Source organism: Delphinapterus leucas, chromosome 11 (assembly GCF_059928025.1).
Source record: "Delphinapterus leucas isolate spDelLeu-1000000601 "Yukka" chromosome 11, BTC_Dleu_Yukka2, whole genome shotgun sequence".
In the NCBI taxonomy this organism is placed as follows: Eukaryota; Metazoa; Chordata; class Mammalia; order Artiodactyla; family Monodontidae; genus Delphinapterus; species Delphinapterus leucas.
The window spans coordinates 97,689,521-97,712,549 of NC_143139.1; the positions used below are offsets into that span (position 1 = coordinate 97,689,521).

At 44.9% G+C, this 23,029-nt stretch overlaps 1 protein-coding gene across 2 annotated transcripts; it reads right to left on the bottom strand.

The window, feature by feature from the left end:
• Window positions 1–2,104: 2,104 nt before the first annotated feature.
• RTL6 (retrotransposon Gag like 6) lies at window positions 2,105–22,765 on the bottom strand. 2 transcript variants are annotated; one of them, XM_022596894.2, is made up of 3 exons: window positions 22,391–22,765; window positions 21,103–22,174; window positions 2,105–19,173 (listed from the first exon to the last, which is right to left on the bottom strand). In XM_022596894.2, the coding sequence occupies exon 2, from the start codon at window positions 21,858–21,860 to the stop codon at window positions 21,141–21,143; it is 720 nt and encodes a 239-aa protein (XP_022452602.1). In that variant the 5' UTR covers window positions 21,861–22,174; window positions 22,391–22,765; the 3' UTR covers window positions 2,105–19,173; window positions 21,103–21,140. The 2 variants fall into 2 exon arrangements, with proteins under 2 accessions (XP_022452602.1, XP_022452601.1); XM_022596893.2 differs by having other exon boundaries at window positions 2,105–22,174.
• Between the last annotated feature and the right edge of the window lie 264 nt (window positions 22,766–23,029).

Below are 23,029 nucleotides of genomic sequence, written 5' to 3' on the forward strand. Positions count from 1 at the left end.
GTTTTATTTGGGGACTTACTGAGGACTATAGCCTGGGAGACAGCCTCTCAGATGGCTCTGAGGACCTGCTCCAAAGAGGTGGGGGGAAGGTCCGTAAAAATATGATTTTGGTGAAGGGGGTACGTGCAATCAGGCACACATCTCAAGAGAAGGTCGCTGCTAGTCACGAGGAACAGATGTCTCCGTTCATGATTTTAGTGCTTTTCTAGGTATGCAAAGATGCAAGAAACTGGGTACATAGAATTTCCTCCTGAAAGTATCTAAGCATCTGAAGGTCTGTTCTGTCAGTTTTTCCCAGAGCACAAAGGGCCTCATTCCTGATCTTTACCCTGAATTCCTGATGACCTAATCCTTGTAGAGCTGGATGGCAAGTGACGTTCTTTAGTTGGCAGTGTCCTTTGAAGTACAAAACTTTAATCTTGATGAAGACCCAAATTACCTATTTTTCCCTTGATTGCGTGTGTGTGCAAATATCTAAGAAATCATTGCTCAGTTCAACATCACGAAGATTTAGGCCTGTGTTTTCATCTAAGACTTTTACAGTTTACCCTCTTACATTTAGGTCTTTGATAAATTTTGAGTTAATTTCTTAGTTTAGGGTGTGAGATAGGCATCCAACTTCATTCATTGGCATGTAGATATCCAATTTTCCCAGCACTATTTGTTGAAAAGTCTATTCTTTCCCCATTTAATGGTTTTGGCTCCCTTGCCAAAATCAATTGGCTGTAATTGTGAAGGTTCATTTCTGGTCTCTTAATTCTATTGCATTAACCTATATGTCTCTACTTAGGCCAGTACTACACTGTCTTTATTCCTGTAGCTTTGTAGTATGTTTTGAAATCAGGAAGTGTGAATCCTCCGACGTTGCTCTTCATTTTCCAGATTGTTCTTGATATTCTGGGTCCGTGAGTGTTTGTATGAATTTTGGATCAGTCAGTTTATACAAAGAAGCCAGCTGGAATTCTGATAGGGATTGCATTGGATCTATAGATCAGTTTGGGGAGTATTGCCATCTTAATAATATTAATTATTATTATTATTATTTTTACAGCAGGTTCTTATTAGTCATCCATTTTATACATATTAGTGTATATATGTTAATCCCAATCTCCCAATTCATCACACCACCACCCTTCCCCCCCACCACTTTCCCCCTTTGGTGTTCATACGTTTGTTTTCTACGTCTGTGTCTCAATTTCTGCCCTGCAAACCGGTTCATCTGTACCGCTTTTCTAGGTTCCACATATATGTGTTAATATATGATATTTGTTTTTCTCTTTCTGACACACTTCACTCTGTATGACAGTCTCCAGATCCATCCACGTCTCTACAAATGATTCAGTTTAATTCCTTTTTATGGCTGAGTAATATTCCATTGTATATATGTACCACATCTTCTTTAACCATTCGTCTGTCGATGGGCATTTAGGTTGCTTCCATGTCCTGGCTATTGTAAATAGTGCTGCAATGAACATTGGGGTGCATGTGTCTTTTTGAATTATGGTTTTCTCTGGGTTTATGCCCAGAAGTGGGATTGCTGGGTCATATGGTAATTCTATTTTTAGTTTTTAAGGAACTTCCATACTGTTCTCCATAGTGGCTGTATCAATTTACATTCCCACCAACAGTGCAAGAGGGTTCCCTTTTAAGGAATACAAATTGGAAAAGAAGAAGTAAAACTGTCACTGTTTGCAGATGACATGATACTATACATAGAGAATCCTAAAGATGCCACCAGAGAACTACTAGAGCTAATCAATGAACTTGGTAAAGTTGCAGGATACAAAATTAATGCACAGAAATCTCTTGCATTCCTATACACTAATGATGAAAAATCTGAAAGAGAAATTAAGGAAACACTCCCATTTACCATTGCAACAAAAAGAATAAAATACCTAGGAATAAACCTACCTAGGGAGACAAAAGACCTGTATGCAGAAAACTATAAGACACTGATGAAAGAAATTAAAGATGATACAAACAGATGGAGAGATATACCATGTTCTTGGATTGGAAGAATCAATATTGTGAAAACTAGGACAAAAAATTTTAAAATTTGTATGGAGATACAAAAGACCCCAAATAGCCAAAGTGGTCTTGAGGGAAAAAAACGGAGCTGGAGGAATCAGACTCCCTGACTTCAGACTATACTACAAAGCTACAGTAATCAAGACAATATGGTACTGGCACAAAAACAGAAACATAGATCAATGGAACAGGATAGAAAGCCCAGAGATAAACCCACACACCTATGGTCACCTAATCTATGACAAAGGAGGCAAGGATATGCAATGGAGAAAAGACAGTCTCTTCAATAAGTAGTGCTGGGAAAACTGGACAGCTACATGTAAAAGAATGAAATTAGAACACTCCCTAACACCATCCACAAAAATAAACTCAAAACGGATTAGAGACCTAAATGTAAGACCAGACACTACAAAACTCTTAGAGGAAAACATAGGAAGGACACTCTTTGACATAAATCACAGCAAGATCTTTTTTGATCCACCTCCTAGAGTAATGGAAATAAAAACAAAAATAAACAAATGGGACCTAATGAAACTTAAAAGCTTTTGCACAGCAAAGGAAACTACAAACAAACTACGAAAAGACAACCCTCAGAATGGGAGAAAATATTTGCAAATGAATCAATGGACAAAAGATTAATCTCCAAAATATATAAAAAGTACATGCAGCTCAATATTAAAAAAACAAACAACCCAATCCAAACATGGGCAGAAGATGTAAATAGACATTTCTCCAAAGAAGACATACAGATGGCCAAGAGGCACATGAAAAGCTGCTCAACATCACTAATTATCAGAGAAATGCGAATCAAAACTACAGTGAGGTATCACCTCACACCAGTTAGAATGGGCATCATCAGAAAATCCACAAACAACAAATGCTGGAGAGGGTGTGGAGAATATTAATTACTCTGATCCACGAACATAAGATGTGTTTCCATTTATTTATTCTACTTTAATTTCTTTCAGCAATGTTTTGAAGTTTTCAGAGCATGCTATTTTGTACTTCCTTTGTTAAACATATTCCTAAGTGTTTTATTCTTTTTTATGTTATTGTAAATGAATTGCTTTAATTTTATTTTCAGATTGTTCATTGCTAGTGTATAGAAATATGATTGATTTCTGTATATTGATCTTGTATCAATATCTTTTTTTTTTTTTTTTTTTTGGCGGCACCATGTGGCTTGCGAGATCTTAGTTCCCTGACCAGGGATCAAACCCGTGCCCCCTGAAATGGAAGCGCAGAGTCCTAACCACTGGGCTGCACCGCCAGGGAATTCCCTGCTCTTATATCTTGAAACCTTGGTGAGCTCATTTACTAGTTCTAATAACTAATTTAACTAATAATGAAGTTTAGTGGATCGTAGATTCCTTAGGATTTTCTACATAAAGATTACATCGTCTGCAAATAGAGATAATTTTACTTCTTCCTTTTCAATGTGGATGCCTCTTTTTCTTGCCTAATTGCCTTAGCTAGAGCCCCATTACAATGTGGAATAGAAATCATGAGGGTGGATCTCCTTGTCTTGTTCCTTTTATATATATATTTTTTATCCTTATCTTGTTCCTGATTTCGGGGGGAAGCATCCTGTCTTCCACCACTACATGTGATATTAGCTATGGGCTTTTTGTAGATGCCCTTTATCAGACTGAAGAAATTCCCTTCAATTCCTAGTTTGTTGAGTGTTTTTAATCACAAAAGTGTGTTGGATTTTGTCAAATACTTAATCTGCATCTATTGAGAGGATTGGTTTTTTTTGTTTATTATTTTATTGATATGGTGAATTATATTAATTGATTTCTGAATGTTAAACCAACCTTGCATTATTGGAATAAGTCTTACTTGGTCATGGCGGACAATCCTTTTTATATGTTACTGGATTTGGTTTGCTAGTACTTTATCAAGGATTCTTATATATATATATATATATATATATATATTCTTAAGTGATATTGGTCTGTAGTTTTCTTGTGATAGCTTTGTCTGGTTTTGGTATAAGAGTGTTACTGACCTCAAAATGAGTTGTGAAGTATTCCCTCCTCTTTGATTTTTTTGGGAAAGAATTTATAAAGAATTGGTATTAATTCCTCCACCAGTGAAGCCATCTGGTCCTGGGCTTTCTTTCTGGGAAGTTTTCTGTACTGCTAACATCAAGTTCTTTACTTATATATTCAGCTTTTCTATTTCTTCCAGTCAATTTCGATAATTTGTATCTTCCTATGAATCTGTCCATTTCGTCTAAGTTGTCTCAGCATACACTTTTTCATAGTATTTAAATGGTATCTTTTAAACTTTTCATTTTCTGTTCATTTCTGGTATATAGAAACCCAATTGACTTTTGTATGTTGACTTGTTAAACTCTCTTGTTAATTCTAATAATTTACCTATAACATCTCTATAAGTTGAGACATATATAGTCACATTTTATGTGAATAAAGACAAATCTGTTGCTACATTTCCAGTCCCTGTGATTTCATTCTTTTCATTGCGGTATCACACTGGCTAGGACCCCCAGTCCAATGTTGAGGAGAAGTGGGGATAGCAAGCCTTTTTGCCTTGCTGCCAATCTTAAAAGAAAAGCTTTCACCATTTTACCAGTAAATATGTATCTTCTATAGATTTTTGGTGGATACCGCTTAACAGATTAAGGAATTTCTTTATATTCCTAGTTTTCTGAGAGTTCCTTTTTTCATGAGTGGCATGAGTGAGATTCGCCTGTCATTTTTCTTTCTCATATTATCCTTTTCCCTTTTTTATATCAAGTTAAACTGGTCTCACAAAGTGAGTTGGGCAATCTTCCCTTTTCTCTTTCTCTGGAAGGGTTTGTGTAAGGGTAGCATTCTTGTTCCTTAAATGTAAGGTAGAATTCTGTGGTGAAACCATCTGGACACGGAGTCTTCCTTGTGGGAAGGTTTTTAGTTACAGATTCAGGTTTTCCTTTTCTTTTTGTGCCAATTTTGGAGCGCTGTATTTTTCTAGAAATTTATCCATTTCACGTAAAATTTCATGTTAAATTGGCACAATTGTTCCCATATTGACCTCTATTTAGATTCCTATAGCTGTTGTAACAGCTTATCACAAACTTGGGGCCTTAAACCAACACAAATTTATTCTTGTACGGTCTGGAGGTCAGAAGATCAAAACGGGTTACACTGGGCAAAAGTCAAAGTATCAGCAAGGCACGCTCCTGCCATGCCTTGTAAGCAGCAGCCCTTGTACAGGTGTGTTGTCCACAACATCCACGACCATGTTTCTCATCTATCTCAGTGACACGTGGAGATGGCAGAATCAGGATCCAAGGTGATCTTTAATGGGCTCAGGGGGCAGGGGAAGGGGAGAAAGAGACAGAGAGACACAGAGAGAGAGGCAGAGAGACAAAGGGACAGAGAGAGACAGAGACAGAGACACTAGACACATCAAATGGAACAATTAAGCACTAGAGGAGCATTTCCCAGTGTGAATTCTGAGACATCTTAGGGCTAAAAGAAGATCAGAGGGAAGAAAAGGATTCTGTATTCTAATAAATTAGTTGGACAGAACTTAAACTGACTGTCCTCTGACATTCTAAATGAACACTGGTGCTTTTAGGTTTCTGAGAATAATTCTGGTGGGGGAGTGGGGAAAGGAGTGAACTGTATTTATTTATTTGTTTATTTTTTTAGCTGCTTTGGGTCTTTGTTGTTGAGCGTGGGCTTTCTCTAGTTGAGGCGAGCCGGGGTTGCTCTTCATTGCGGTGCACAGGCTTCTCATTGCGGTGGCTTCCCTTGTTGCGGAGCATGAGCTCTAGGTGCGCGGCCTTCAGTAGTTGCGGCGTGCGGGCTCAGTAGTTGTGGCTCACAGGCTCAGTTGCTCCGCAGCATGTGGGATCTTCCCGGACCAGGGATTGAACCCGTGTCCACTGCACTGGTAGGCGGATTTTTAACCACTGCACCACCAGGGAAGTCCTGAGTGAACTGTATTTAACCCACTGTTTCCCGGACTTAATTTCTTCAGAATCCTGTTTCCTCCCGATACCTGTTTACAGCCCAGGAAACTTAACTTTTTTTAATGTGCAAACTGGAAAGTGGATTCTTTGACTTATTAGGAAGTGCTGGTGTTGAAGGAAGGAAGTGATAAGAACATAAGCAGAAATTCATGAATATGAAACAGAAAAGCGTTAAATCAACAGCTGATTCTTTAAAAATAAATAATACAGTAGTCCATCTCTGGCCAACCAAATCATTATAAAAAGGAAAATAGATTAAGAAGAAGAAAAAGGATGTTACAGTTACAGAGATGATTTTCCAAGCCTAGGAGAATACCATGCACAATTTTATGCTGGTAAATCCGAAAATCTCCATGAAATGGACAATTTTCTATTAAGGTCCCCAAAAAGGATTAAAGTAGAAGTAAGCTAATCTGGGATAAAAATGTCATTCATCACCTCTGTTACCTAATACCAGAAATTCCAGCCAATTATATTTAACAGGAAGATAAACCAGTAGGTGGTCTCAGTGAGGAGACAGACATTCTCATCTACCCAGGAGATGCTGGTCTTACTGGAAGCCCAGAAGCACCAGTAGGAAACTACTGGAGCCACGGATAATTGAGAGTTGTTGCCTCTAAGTTGAAAAAGAGGGTAAAACCCAGTAATAATCAGATAGAGAATGGATGGTAAATGTGATGCCATTAAGCCAAGTAACTACAACAAGAAAGGCACAAGACCCAAGTAAAGGGAAACCCAAAACTTCATTGAAGAGCTGGGCTGGACTTGGTGAGAGCAGAGAGGTGCAGGGTTTAAGGGGTGCCCCCCATCCCCGGGTGACCTTGCACTTGTAGGACCCTGAGAGGGAGCTGCCTTAGGTTCCACATATGTGTTTACGTTGCAAAAGGTCTGAAAGGGACACACAAAATGCTAACTGTGCATATAAGGCTTACCTTGAGTTTTACCCTATATATTTCTGCACTGTTTAATTTTTTTATATGTATACATTATTTTGTACTTAATTATATTTAAAACTGATCTCTTTCATTTTATTGTTTCCTTTATACTCTACTTATACTTTATACTCTATTTTCTAAATTTTCTACAATGATCACGTATTACTTTTATAAAACAGAACAAATCGATAAACATTATGGAAAGTTAAGTTCATGAGAAATAAAAAGTGGGTATGAATAGCCAATACATTTTTGAAAAGGTACAATGGCGAGGGAAAATGTGCTCTATCAACTATTTTAAATTGAAAACAATATGAATCATGAATAAAAGAAGTTATTTTTCTTTCTCTTCTTAGTTGTTTTTAAAAAGCCAAGTCAGACCAATATCTAGGAGTTAAATACATGAAGACCCTAGGGAGTATCTGTTGAACTCCTCAGAAAATATTAATTTCTCCTTCTCCTCCGTCCTATGGCTTTATCAAACACTTATGCCTACTCTTTGAGTCTTTTACCGACTTATAAGCTTCTGCTGATCAGAGACTGTATTCTCTTTTAAGTTGTTCAGATAAATTTTCTTCTAACATTTCCTGTTTGTGTATTCTCTAACAGAATTTTAAAATATGTTATAGTCCCCAAGGAAAAAAATGAAGCTATTGGGCTACTAGTAAGGGTGAGGCTTACAAAAAGAGTGCTCACTATTTTAATTAAATGTTTTTGGTTCAGATGAATTCACAATGTGTTCTTGTGACTTTAATCCAATGTAATTGGTTATTGACTGAATAACGAGAACACGTGTGAGCAGGAAACTTGCACCCAAGCAGAAATAAAAATGGATTTATAGTACTTCCCTGGTGGCGCAGTGGTTAAGAATCTGCCTGCCAATGCAGGGGACACGGGTTTGATCCCTGGTCCAGGAAGATCCCACATGCCGAGGAGCAACTAAGTCCATGAGCCACAACTACTGAGCCTGCGCTCTAGAGCCCACGTGCCACAACTACTGAGCCCACGTGCCACAACCACTGAAGCCTGCGTGCTCTAGGCACGCGTGCTGCAACTACTGAAGTAGTTGTGCACCTAGAGCCACGCACCTAGAGCCGGTGCTCTGCACCAAGAGAAGCCACCACAATGAGAAGCCCACACACCGCAACAAAGAGTAGCCCCTGCTCGCCGCAACTAGAGGAAGCCCACACACAGCAATGAAGACCCAATGCAGCCAAAAAATAATTTAAAAAAAAAGAAAAAAATGGATTTATACTTTCCAATAATCTTCTGGCAAAAAAAATAATTAAAATATTTTATGAGTTTGAATATATGTTCAATAAAATAGAAAACATAACTTAAAAAAAAAAAGCCAAGTCAGGTTCAGGGTGTAGAAAACTGCAAGAAAACATCACTCCCAACCTAACGAGAAAAAGCTGTGCCATCTCCAAAAAAAATCACAATTTTTCTTGAGCCCATGAGAGGGCTCAGATCACAAGGAAATGAAGAGAGGGGAATTCTAAACAGTGGCAGCCCCTCTGAACGGAGACGGGGTCACCAGCTTCTCCACCTTCAGCAAAGCACAGGTGAAAGGGTACCACAACGACAGGTCAGGAGAAAACAGCTAACATTTTAATAAATTCTTAAATGCTTATGGGCTACTGTGACCATTTAGAATGACCAGGAGCCCCAGACACAGCGGAGGCCATGCTCACTCACCAGCATTTTTCCACTGGCCCAGGCTTGGTGACGACAAGGAACAGTGGGGACAGGACATGAGGCCAGAGAAAGCTGTGCTTCCTCTGATACACAGACTTGCAATATCACTCCCTTTTCCACGCACTCCTCTTATACCAAACAAAGCCTCAAGCCCCGGGGAGCAGCAGGAAGTCCTCCCAACTGCAAGGCCCGGGGAAGACCCACTGCTTCTGAAGAAGACAAGCAAAAGGCATCTTCCATCTTGCAAAATATGAAAAGGGAGAGGAAGTTCAACCCAGAGTAAAAGCAGAAGGGAGGGAACAACCCAGATAAAAACAGATGGAGAGGGCGTGGAGAAAAGGGAAGCCTCCTACACTGTTGGTGCAGCCACTATGGAGAACAGTATGGAGGGTCCTCAGAAAACTAAAAACAATGCTACCATATGATCCAGTAATCCCGCTCCTGGGCATATATCTGGACAAAACTCTAATTCAAAAAGATATGTGCACCCCAATGTTCATGGCAGCACTATTCACAATAGCCAAGACAAGGAGACAACCTAAATGCCCATCGACAGATGAATGGATAAAGATGTGGTACGTATATACAATGGTATATGCATATACAATGGTATATAAAATGGTATATGTATATACAATGGTATATGTATATACAATGGTATACGTATATACAATGGAATACTACTCAGCCATGAAAAAGAACAAAATAATGCCATTTGCAGCAACATGGATGCAACTAGCGATTACCATACTAAATGAAGTAAGTCAGAAAGAGAAAGACAAATACCATATGATATCACTTACATGTAGAATCTAAAATATGACACAAATGAACCCGTTTATGAAACAGAAACAGAAATCAGGGACATAGAGAACAGACTGGTGGTTGCCAAGGGGGAAGGGGGTTGGGGGAGGGATGGACTGGGAATTTGGGGTTGGTAGATGCAAACTATTACATGTAGAATGGATAAACAACAAGGTCCTGCTGTATAGCACAGAGAACAATATTCAATATATCCTGTGATAAAATATAATGGAAAAGAATATGAAAAGGAATGTGTATATATATATATAAAAAAAACTGAATCACTTTGCTGTACAGCAGAACTTAACACAACATTGCAAATCAACTACACTTCAACTAAAAAAATAAAACAAGGAGCAGAAATCAATGATATGGGAAACAGAAACATGGAGTAAATCAATGAAATAAAAAATGGTACTTTACAAAGATCAGTACAATTGATAAACATCTAATCAGAATGTTTAAAAAAGCCACAATATTAGGCAATAGAAGAGAGGAAAACACTCGAGATCCCACAGACTTCAAAAAGGTAATTAAGGAATATTACCAGCAACTTTATGCAAGTAAATTTGCTGACTTGGATAAAACGGACACCTTCCCCCAAAAGACACGTTACCAAAGCTCACTGAAGAAGAAACAGATGGCTGATCAGTCCCATCGAGCCCCTAAAGATACTGAACTCCCTAGCAAACACCTTATTACCACGAGAAAACTCCAGGCCCAGGGAGTTTTACTTCTCCCAAACAGTGAAGGAGGAAATAATCCCATCTTACACAAACTCTTTCAGAAAACAGAGAGGAACAGCTCCCAACCTTTTATGAGGCGATCATTAAACCCTAAAAACAGAGACGCTGCAGAAAAGAAAATGACAGACCAATATCCCTACCGATAAAAAAACACATAAGGGTCTTTAAAGTATTAGCAAAGCAAACGCACTATTTTATAAAAAGGATAATACTCAATTACCAAGTTTTGTTTATCCCGGGAATGCGGGGTTGGTTTATCATCGGAAAATCAGTCCGTTTAATTCACCATGTTAACAGGATAAAAGAGAAAAAGTATGATTGTTTAAATTGCAGAAAAAGCATTTAACAAATGCTTTTTTTGATTTAAAAAAAAGAACTCTCACAAATGAGAGATAGATGGAAATCTCATGAATCTGTTAAAAGGCATGTATGAGAAACCTACTGCTCAGAGTCATAGCGAATGTGAAATGTCGACCATGTTCCCCCAGGTCAGGAATAACACATGGCTACCTGCTCTGTGACTTCCGTCTAACGCTGTATTAGAAAGTCCTAGACAGCGCGAAAAGGCAAGAAAGAAAAATAAAAGGCATCCAGACTGAAAAGACAGATGTAAACTCTCTTTATTCACAGACAATATGATTGTGAGTATAAAAAATCCTAAGGAGCCTGGGAAATAACTACCAGGACTAATACATAAATTTAGCAAAGTCACAGAATAAAAGCAAATGTAAAAATTAGTTTGGGTTTTATACCTTAGCAAGAAACAATTGCAAAATGAATTGTTTAAAAAATTCCATTTAAAATAGCATCTAGAATCATAAAACCCTTAGGAATACATTCACAAAAGATGTGATAGGCCATTAACTACAAAACTGCTGAGAAGAATTAAAGAAATTCTAAACAAAGTGAGCAATAAACCATATTCATGTATTGGAAGACTCAACATTATTAAAATGTCAGGTTCCAACCACTTTAATCTGTAGATTCAATTCCTTCCCAATCAGAGTCCCAGCAGGCTTCCTTAATAGAAATTGATGAAATGATTATAACATTTATATGGAATTGCAAAGAACCTAACATAGAACTATGAGAGTAGAAATGCTCTAGTGAAAATTTAAACAGACACATGTGTCTAGCAACTTACTAACTGGAGAGCACAGATGTATGGTACCCACAGCAATCCTGAAAAGGAAGCACATCATTGCAGTATTTACACATCCTGAGTTCAAAGCTTACTACAAAGTCACAGTAATCAAGACGGCATGGTGCTGGCACGGAAATAGACAAATAGATTTTTGAAACAGAAGGAGTCCAGAAGTAGGCCGACTCTATTAGGTCGTTTGATTTAAACAAAGTCACCAAAGCGACCCAATGGAGAAACAGAGCATCTTTCAACAAGTTATTCTAAAGCGATTGAATGTCGATATGGGAAAAAAACAAATTTCAACCCCATCTCATATCATCCACAAAATACTTTTTTGAGATGAATCAGAAACCTACATGTAAAAGTTAATACTGGAAGAATCTAAAAAAGAATAGCTATTCATATATGTATAACTGAATCACCTTGCTGTATACCTGAAACTAACACAACATTGTAAATCAACTATATTTCAATAAAATCTTTTCAGAAGTTTAAATTTTAATTTTTTAGAAGGAATTACAGAATATTTTTGTGTCTTGGGGATTGACCAAAGTATTTAGGACTGGAAGAAGTACCAGGGAATTTTCTGTGTGGTGACGTTCTGTATCTTGAGAGGGGCTTGCGTGACAGTGGTGGATGCTTTTTTCAAAACTCCCCAGATGGTTCCACTGTACGTGAATTCATGCCCCTTCTGCCAATAAAAAAAAGCACTGTAAACAAATGTGGAAGTCTAGTTAGCGGTATGCATGCTAAGTGCTTAGAGGTAAAGTCTACTGATATCTTTCACTTACTGCCCTGTGCATTAAAAGTAAGACATATTGAGGATGGTTGGAAGGATGGATGCTTATGCAATAAAGCAAATTGAGCAAAATGCTCATTGTAGAATGTAGCTGGTGGATGTATGGATGTTTATGATACAATTTTTTTCAACTTTTATGTGTGTTTGATATTTTTCATAAAACATCGGGGCGGGGGGAGACAAGATATATTAATGGTTAGCAAAAAAAAAAGGGCTCAGAATCATTAGAAATCAGAGAAACGTAAAGTAAAACCATCATGGGATACTGCTACCCGCCCACCAGAACGGCTGAAATGAAAATGGCTGACAACAGCAAGGGAAGAGAGGAAGCTGGACCAACGTGAACTCACACACACAGCCACGAACGTCAAATGGCGCATCCACCTTGGAAGGCAGTTTGGCCGTTTCTTATAAGGTTACACAGTTTACCTATGGCCCAGCAATTCCGCTCCTTGTATTTACCCAAGAGAAATGCAAACACACGTGCACAAAAAGACTTTTCTGGGGACGTCCATGGCAACTTTATTTGTGTCTGCTCAACCTGGAAGTAGCCTAGATGTCCATTAACAGATGAATGGCAAAACAGCTAGCACCTATCTACAGAATGAAGTGGACCTTGAATCAGCAATAATAAGTGATGAACTACTAATACATACACCAACACGGATGGATCTCAAAACATCATAGTAGCAAAAGAAGCTTAAATACAAAGGGGTGCCCACTTCATGAATCCATCGATATGAAGTTCCAGAAGCTAATCTATGGGCATAGACATTAAAACAGCAGTTGCCTGGCAGCGGTGGGGAGAGGTTGAAGGCACAAGGGAAATTTTTGGAGTGATGGGAACGTTCTACATCTTGATTTGGGGTATGTGACATGGGTGCATACATTTGTCAAAGCACGTTGACATATGCACTTCAGTTCGGCTCACTTAACTGGGTGTAAATTATATCCTGATTTTTAAAAAATGAAGCCAGCCCGGGGAAGAACAGCTATGCAAGTTATATATATACCTCCATGTAAGGAAATATTATGAAATCGTTAGCTTATTTTCAAATAAACTTTTTAACAACATGATAAACTGTGTATCATATTAAGTCAGTTTTACGGAGAACAGAAAATTATATATTCAGTGTCATCTCAAATCTGAAAAAAAATACTTCCTTGAGTCTAAGGCACTATAGATTTTAAGACTAAACACAGATTTGAATAACTTTTCCTCTTTGGGACCACAGTCAGGCTTGAGTCTAAGCCCACTTCACTCATTTCCTTGGGGGCTTTGCTCCGTATCAAGCCCTTGGAGAGATCTTCTTGGAGCCCATCCACGCTCCTCCCTTCTATGAGATACACGTGGGTTTATCATTCTCTTCTCCTGGAAGAAGGAGGACTCCACAGAGGCAAAGTCTCTGTCTTGTTCACCCTTACACCTTCGGTTTCTAGAACCATGTCTGGCAGACAGCAGGTGCACAGCTGTGGGTTACTGTGGTCCTTTTCTCATTCAGATTCCAAAGGTTCTTCTAAACCCCTCTGGGCAGTCGGCGTGCTAAGAGCAGCATCGCTCTGACGCGCTGCTTTTTATGCCCTAAAGCTCCTTTAAGGCTGAGACTACCAGGGTTGTCTCTGCTTTTCCTGTTCTGTTATTTCATAGCTTTGTGGGCGGGTTCATCATTTAAGTGAATGAAGTATAACTGGTTTATTGAAGCATCTCAACTCGTTCGGAATAGAAATAGAAAAACTTTGATTTCTTCCAGACCCCAGTCCAGTGGGATGTGTCAAACCCCTTCCCACTAGGTAGGAGGTCCCTTAACGATATCTTGGCCACAGGAAAAGGTTTTCTTGTCATTTTTTTGTGTGTAGAACAGTCTCTTGTTAAGACTAAGCCCTGTCTGCTTCCAAAGAATGTTTGGCCCCAACAATTTGGGGCGTGTCTCATCCCCTCTCCCCAGGGTTGGCCGGAGTTCTTTGTGACCCTGGTGGCTTTGGAGGGGCTAAGAGGCCTTCTCTTAACTGGATTTTGCTCTTCCCTCACCGGGCCACATTGGTGTTCGTGTCAGGGCCACTCGAGGAAAGAGGACATAGGGTTCCCAGAAAGGCTGTAGCAACCGCGGGCGCTCACTCCTCCTGGGGCCGCCGCCACATCCTCCTCCCCCTGCTCCCTGCTCCCACCTGCTCACTGCTGGGAGCTGACCCCCAGTCATGCCCAGTGCCCCAGGCCCATGGGGATCCTGGCGGCTCTCCCACAGACTGTGGCTTGGGGTCTCTGTTGTGCGGATCTGCCACCTTCACTCTGTGTTTTCCAAGGTCACCTTGGCTATCAGCGTGGATCAAATGGTTGAAGGGGAGAGAACAGGGAGCATCCCTCTCGCCCGCATTCCACTGGTTAGAACTCCACCATTGAGCCCCACCAGGTTGGAAAGGAGACTGGGGAATGTAGTCTAGCTTTTTGCCCAGAAGGAGGAGAAAACAGGTTTGGTAAAGAACCAGCCAGCCTATGTAACCGTTGGGTGCTGGTAGACTGACAGAGCTAAGACATCCCTTCAAGTTGGGGGACTGACGGACCGTCAGCAGCTGTCAAAGTTCAGAGTACAGGCTTTCATTCTCGTACGTGGGTCTCGGCTACGACAGGAAAAGCCCAGCTCGATACCCCGCTACAGCGTATGCCTAGAAATTAACTTTTCTTAGGAAGAGGCTTTAGCAGATGCCCAGAGCCTGGTGGCCATTGGAAACTCACGGGCAGATCTCATGAGACTCCTGTCTTTGGAATTTGCTCAGATACGATCTGAGACTCAGCGTTGCTACTGGTTTCAAATGCGGTGCTTGAAGCGTGACCAGCAGGTTTCTGGGGACACAATACCGTCTGGAATCCAGAAGACTCCCCAGCTACATCCAGATGTTCCGGAACCCAGGGAAGAACTTTTGAAAGACACAGCGAGGCCCTTGTAAACCTCTTAGGACCAGCCGTCCGGGGCCAGCCAGCAGGGCATCGTGCGCACTCTAGACTTTTCCAAGCAGAAGACCCTGACTAGGCAGCAGGCTAGCCAGTTGGGACACAGATTTTCACCCCTGATCGCAAACCAGCCACCAGTCGTAGAGGAACGTTGGTTGAAACCCCAGGGGCAAGGCCTTCCGTGGGCATGAAGCAGTGGCCACCTCACCCTCCAGGGCTCTGGCCTGTGCACAGTTTGCCAGCCCTGCGTCTGCGCTGGGATTCAGGGCAAGATTTAGAATTAATTTTTATGTTCACCTGGTGAGAACAGCTAAGAAAACCTGAAGGGGAAGACCCTCTATTAGGAATACAAAATATAAACCCGAAATCATTTTTAAAAGGGAAGTTCTGGGGGAGATAGATGGATCACTAGATATTGGGAAAGTCAGCGCCACAAAAGATAAGATTTTCAGATATGCTGGAGGAAACACATGGATGAGGGGGAGAAAGGAGTCAGTAGGTGATCTCGGGTTTAAACACTGGGGAAGGCTTCCCTGGTGGCGCAGTGGTTAAGAATCCACCTGCCAATCCAGGGGACACGGGTTCAAGCCCTGGTCCGAGAAGATCCCACATGCCGCGGAGCAACTAAGCCTGTGCGCCACAACTACTGAGCCCGCGAGCCACAACTACTGAAGCCCACGCGCCCCAGAGCCCATGCTCCACAAGAGAAGCCACCGCAATGAGAAGCCTGCGCACCACAGCAGAGCTAGAGAAAGCCCATGTGCAGCAACGAAGACCCACCGCGCCAAAAATAAATAAATTTATAAAGAAAAAACTGGGGAAAAGTCAAGTTGGAGCCTCACCTCACACTACAAGCCAAACTAATTCCAGAAGTGCCTTTATTAATTCTAGAGGGAAACAAAGACCTTCAGTTTAAAGCAGTGAAGGAAACCACAAAGGACAGATGGAGGGGTTTGCAGCACGGACTACTCTTGTCTCTTCTCAGACCAGGGGATCTCAAAGTGGGCAGGACCCTTTCCGGTTCTGGAAGGTATTCCTGTTTCCGTAATACTACTAAAATATCCTGTGTGTTTTCCACCCTTGCTGTCTCCTGAGTGTACGGTGGAATTTTTCAGAGGCTATGTGATGTGTGACCTTGCAAAAGATGAAGTACAGGGGCAGGTCTGAGGTCCCAGCTGTCTTCTACTGATATTAAGCCAGACATTAAAGAAATTTGCAAAATGATGAAAGAATGCCACTCTTCTCACTGAATTTTTTTAGAAAATAGTTTTCTTTAAAATATGCTATTCGTGTTGTCAGGTAATGAGTTTATTTTCAAAATAGTATTTTGAAACATTCTCCATTTTAATTTGTAACATGGTAAATATTGATAAGCAAAATCTACATTAGCAGAAGCTCTTCGGGGTCCTAAAGGATTTTAATGGTGCAAAGGGATTCTGGGACCAAAAGGTCTGTGAACTGTTCTTGGTTCACAAGCACTTTGGGGGCGGGGGTGGTGTGTGTGACGCATCGTGGATGCCCAGCACATCCATCCACGCCAGTCTCACAAACGTTTGTGGAGTACCTACTATGCGTCAGCCATTGCTACCAGTGCAGTGGTACAGCCGTATATGTGTGCCTACCTTAAGAGTCTGGTGGGCACAGGGCCAAGTGAGGGAATGGATCAGCTACGTATCAAGTTAAAATTTCAGTAAAACACACAAAAAAGTAAAAAGGTGGAAACATGTGCAACGAGTATGACACACAGCAGGTTAATATATTTAATATATAACGAGCTCATACAAATTTATCAGACCCCCAGTAGATAAGAGCAGAGGTCACCAACAATCCACAAAAGAAATACAACTGCTTGACACGAAAAGATGTTCTACTTCGCTAGAAATCGAAAAAATGCAAACTAAAATACAATGCTATTTTTTTCATGATCAGATTAGCAAGTATTTGGCCAGATGAGAATACTCAGTACTGGCAAGATGGTAAAATGAGCACGTTTACCTTTGCTGGTGGCAGTGTAAATGGGTACAAACATTTCTGGAGACCACTTGTCAGTATGTAATCATGGCCCCACAAGTTTTCGTATTCTTTAACTCAATAAACCCCACCTCTGAGAATCTACCCTAAGGAAATAACTTGACATTGGGGAAAACTTTATGCACAAAGATATTCATCAATTTCTAATGGTGAAAAATTAGTAAGAGAATTGGTGATCAACCATTGGCACTGCTTCACGGAGGAGCACACGGCCTTTCAACATAAAATTACAAATAACACAGGGAAATGCCCGTGACGTAAATGAAAATACACGATATCGTATCATTACAGTAGGTAGTATCACAACTATGTTAAAACAAAAAGCAGAGAAACCATGGGGGGCAGGGGGTGGGGAGAGACCAGGAGAAACACCAAAATGTTAAAATTGTACTTCTACTACTTTATTTTCCAAAATTTCTATGACGTGTAGGTTGCCTTTGATAATGAAAACAACCAGGACATTGTTACTTGGTTATGCAAAGGAGTTACTGATGCCGCGGCGAGGAGCTGGTGTTACCCCACCACCTTTACTGCGTCCGTGCTCTGCCAACGGCCACACCCGACGTTGGGACCCCGAGACCACACCAGTCATCAGCTCTGTCCACACGTGGTGAGTGATGGAATTATCCTAAACCCCAGCCCTCTCCCCACACAGGCAAGCTTTTGCTGCCGGCCCAACAATCGGTGCTGTGTTGCCTTCTCCAGAGCCCCATCTGTATCTTCATCTCTAAGCCCCTAACCTAAGGCTTTCGGAGCAGAGGGGATCTCAGGCTTACAGCTCTGGTTGCAAGATGGTAGGGACGGCTAAGATCTCTCCCCTCTTCCCACCCAAACTCCAGCCCTGGTAGCTGGCCCCGTTGTGTGCGTGCTCGTTCAGTCACGGGGCTGCTCCCTTAAGGTAACCTAAGTACCTGCCCAGCTCTCCCCACATTTGTTCCTCCTCCTAAAGGCCGAACTGTCAGGATCATGGTCCAGCAGGTAGTTCTGTCCCTCTTGACAACAGCAGCTCGTGCATCTTACCTGCGTCTTCATGGGGTACTTTTGGGCTCCGTGTCATGACCTCCTCATTATATACTCACCTGGGACCAGTGAGATGGGTCTTGGCTTTTTCCTAGAAGTCACCGAAATGCTTCAGGACATTAAGTCAGTCCCAAGGTCACACTATACAGTAGGCCAGAGGTCACCCCTTCTTCTAAATCTGATCTCGAACGATGCCCTGTTACGCAATGAAGCTTCCTTACCAGATGGGGTACCACGGAGACCAGAAGACAGACACAGTATAGTCCAAATAATGTCAACACCATGAAAAACATAAAACTTTCCCTCACATGCACTGTTTAACACTACTAACTCCCTGTCCCTTTAATAAATCAACACCTGTTCTCTTAAATTCAGAGAAATTATAAACCCCAAATATGTACAGAGCAGCTCCCATCCCCCGCTGCCTTCTCCAGCTCGGTCCTCCCAGTCACTTGCCCTTGCTCTGGGCTGCATGAAGCCTGGGTCTCATCCTCTCTAGCTGGGGACTAGGGTGTCTTCCACTAGAGCCACCAGGGGCTCCCAACGTGGGGCTTCTTCCAAGTCCAACCCCAAGCCTCGCATCTACTCCGGTTTCCAAGGTTGAGGAAGCGATCACCAAGGTCGCAGGCGTCCAACAGCAGCAGAGTCCCCAGCCCGTACCGTGCGCGGCAACAGGCAAAACCCAAGCAACTCACCAACCCAGACGCAGCTGCAGCAGCAGCCCAGGCTGGGCACGACGACCCATGTGCAGAGGGCCGGTCACGGGTGCAGGCAGGCAGCATGGCCAGCCTTGCCTAGCGGCTCTGGCCTGGTTATGTGCGGCAGCTGAAATGCAGCACGAATGCAAACACAGTAGGACTTCTAACGCCACTTGGGCACAGCCAGGGGTTGGCGAGCAGTTCCTGCCCTGCTCCCGTGCTGGGTCTCCTACCCTGGCTGGGCTGGGCCACGTGGAAACTTTCAAGGTGTCAGTTACCCCTGCAGGCCTCCTTTTCCCCGGGTGTCGTTGTACCCCTTCAGCTGTGGGCACCTCCACCTGGCAGGTAGGCAGAAGAGAATAGAGCAGGAAGTGCAAGTGATCTGCACAACCCCACACCGGAGGGCCCGCCCCCCAGAAGAGTGGCCCACTGTGTGCCCTCCCCGGCTTCAGGCTTAATGAGCACCACGGTCCCGCCTGAACAGCCTCGGCTGGAATCCAGGGGGGCCTGAAGCCTGGGTTCAGGCAGTGGCTCAGCAGGGCAACTGGGCTAACAGAGTTTATGAGTGGGCAGCAGTGGTCCACGAACCCCAGCAACCACTGATCACCCTTGACCCTGTAGGCGGTGGTTGCTTCAGGAGCACAGTCACTTTCCCCTGCATCATGGAAACTCTTAGGAAGAGGGGATGGGCCCTAGGAGCCAACCTCTGGGGGTCCCAAGACGTAGGCCTGCAGGGGTGCACAGAGGCTGTCCTCCGGCAGTCGGGCCTGGACCAGCAGAACAGGGGCAGATGAACCCAAGGTAGGACAGCCCATCTCCCACCGCCTGGGTGGTCATGGAAATGCGGTTCATTTGGCATTGAAATATGGTGGGAGCACCACGGTCCAAAGGGCTTGGCCAAGACTCGTTTAGAAAGTGGTTCTGGGCGTCCCCCGTGAAGGCCACCCACCACTAAGAGGCACAGAATCAGACATGGGCACCAGCTCTGCACTGTCCCCGCATTAAGACCGAGGCAGTCCGCAGCTCTTTTCCTTTGCAAACGCCAGCAAGGCCTTGGCCGGGGCTGCAGAGGCAGACGCCCTCTCTCCTTAAGGGTTCAATGATGCATCCCAGAGGAGCTGGGTCTCCAGCCCTGAGTCCATGTTTTCTGGGACAAAGGCTGGACATCTGATGGACAGCCCAGGCCTGGGGAGGACACGCTACACAGAGGCTTTGGAGACCTAGAGATCGTATGTGTGGCTCAAGGGGCTGAGGTGAAGGCCACATGTCCCCTGCAGGGAGAAGGGAACAGGTCTCAAGCTAGACAAGCGCACCACCAAGTGCCAGGGGGCAAAGAGGAGGGGGGACTGCTGATTCCCACAGGGGGGACACCACCGCTGATTCCCACGGGGGGTCCAGGGCAGCAAAGTGAGCCTCTAGATCCCACCCTCAGCCTGCCGCGGGTCTCAGGCAGGGATGGACATGTACGTGCTGCCTGTGGAGGCTTGATGGAAATGCCCAGTGATCCCAAGTCACAAGGACCTTCCTAGCAGGCGAGTTCCGGATTCCCCCCAGTCCTGGCGCTATCAGAACACTGGCAGCTAACGCCAGGCATTGATGGGGGTGCAGCCTGCGGGGGCTCCCCACTAAGGCCGCATTAGCAGTCTTTCCCAGTGGCAGCAACGGGGCACAAGGACTACATACTCATGTGCAGAGTGAAGCTGGCCCCCCGGAAACGCTGGAACCACACTCCCAGCTGTGATCCTTGGCCGCTGACAGCAGAGACGAGGCCCCTGCCTGCTACACCGGGCCCTGGCAGGGCTGGCAATCACCTACGGGCAGGATGCCAGGCTCTCCTCTCCAGGTACCCCCATCAAGCCACCCGCCTGGCCAAAAGGGCTTCTTTCTGTCATCAGCAAGCTCACTACTGAGAACAGGGCAGCCAGGTGGGGAGCTGCCGTGGGGCCGCAGAGGGTGGAAGACGAGCGTCTGTGAACCTGGTCAGGCTGGGAAAGGTCAGCCCCAATGGTCCAAAGTGTGTTGCGGGGTCAGCGTGACCCAGCAGCAGAGCTGTGGTCACTAGAAGAGCTGGAATTGCAAGCGAGAGAAGGGAGACATGCAACGGAGGTCCCAAGCTAGCACGCGATACCAGGAAGCAAGGTGGGTCACAGGGCGCCCAGGAGCAATGACAGATGTCCTTATGCAACGAGAGAGGTGGGAAGGGATGTCTTCAAACAAGGGCGATGCTGTGGTACGGACACTTCTACGCAGCAAAAGGGGTATGCTACCTGGGTGGCGGCAGACGGACCAGGGTGGTGGCCGATTCCTAAAGGTTCCGAGCTCTGGTGGGCAGGGCCGGGGCTGGACTGGTCCCATTGGAGGCTGGGTGCACAGGGCAGGGCACCGTGCCCGTGGCGGCCAGCTGGCGGCAGAGTGACTGCCGTTCCCGCACGGCTCGATTCGAGGCCGAAGTCTTTCTGATCTGGGCGCGCCGGGCGTGCCGCAGCGGAGACTTGTAGGTTCTCCGCAACTCGGCCAGGAATCCCTGATAGTTGTTTCGCAAGGGGCTGTCGGGTTGCATGTGGGGGATCGCCCACTTCTCCGCCTCCCCGGTCAGCCGGGACACGAGGAACGCCACTCGCTCAGCCTCTCCGGGGAAGCGCGAGGCCTGGAAGATCATGAATCTGTCCATCTGCATCAAGAACCCCGCCAGCTGGCCAGGGTCTCCGGAAAAGGGCTCGGGCAGAGAGGTTGGAGGCGTTGTCATCGGCCGGGTCCCATTGGAGGTAATGGCCGAGATGGGTGGGGTGATCTGCAGCGCCCCAGGAATCCGAGCCCGGGTGCGTAACAAGGTCAGTTCCGCCATCACGCTCTCCAGCATGTTGGTGAGGTTGGCCTTCTCTGCCCGCAGGGTCGAGGCCTCCCGCCTCAGCGCGGAGTTGGTGAGGCGCAGGGAGGTCAGGGTGTCGATGACGTCATCCATTTGGGCATTGGTAGAAGCTGCAGAGGCTGGGGTTTCAGCTTTTGCGGTCTGGGGTTGAACCATGGTGGCCAGAGGTCGGCCTAAGTCTGAGGCTGATGAAGCGGGAGAAGGGGGTTTGGGTATCCCAGAACCTGAGCACCTGTAATGCTAAAATTGGGTAGACCCAGAGAGAAACCAAGGAAAGGGTAGGGTTCAAGACCCAGCGTGGCTCAGAAGCCCAAACAAGAAGGCAGGGCAGACGGACCGAGAGATGAGCACAGCCAGACCAGGCAGGGGGTGCAGACCCTTGGGGATCCCCAGCTCCGGATGTGGCTCCTTGATCGCCGCCCTCACAAGGCCATGGCGGGCTGCACAGGAGGGTGGACTTGTTCTGGGCCCTGAAGGATGAAAACATGGTTTAAAAACGGTTTCGACTTTGGAAACGGGGGTTAGAAGTAAGGGACGCGGCGTGGGAGGAGCGAAGAGCGGGCGCGATGCGGGCGCCCCCGCCGAGGCCCCCTCCCTACGCTGGGCCCGGCGCCCACCTGGGGCAGAACAAAGGGCCGATGCACCCGCGGCGGCGCCGGGGCCTGGGGCGGGCAGCGGGCGCGTACCTGGGTCTCCGCGGCTTCCTCCGCGGCTCCGTCTGCCGCGCCGGCCGCGACCAAGATGGCCCGATCGGGGAATGCGGGCAGGCAGATGAGTCACGGCGGCGGCGGCGGCGGCCCGCCGGAACTGCTTCCCGGTCAGGTCAGGCCCGGGCGGCGGCGGCAGGAGGCAGGCGCGGGCAGCCTCTGGCGGGAACACCGGCCGAGCTGGGACCGGGCCCGGTGTCGCGGCGGGGCGCTAGTGCCTGAGCGGCCGGGGTGCGGGCGAGGCCTGCGCGGCTGCGGTGGCGGCTCCAGGCTCGCCTCGCTTGGGCCCAGCTGGTTGCCATGGAGACCACCGGCTCGCGCGCGGCCGAGGCCCCGCCCCGGAAATGGCGCGCCCAGCCCCGCCTCCCGGGCAACTGCGCTGTGCCGGTCCTCAGCAGCCAATCAGTGATGACTGATTTTATTATTATGAATAATTAAGAATTATTAAAATTTAAATTATTTAAATAATTAAGGATTATTTAAATTCTTTCTAAGACTGCTAGTAAAGCTCTTTTTGTATAGGTTGTAATTTTTTTAACGAAGTTTGCTTTACATACTGTGACTTCAATACAAGTTCAATGTAGTGTATATTCACTGTAGAAAAATTTGATATCCGAG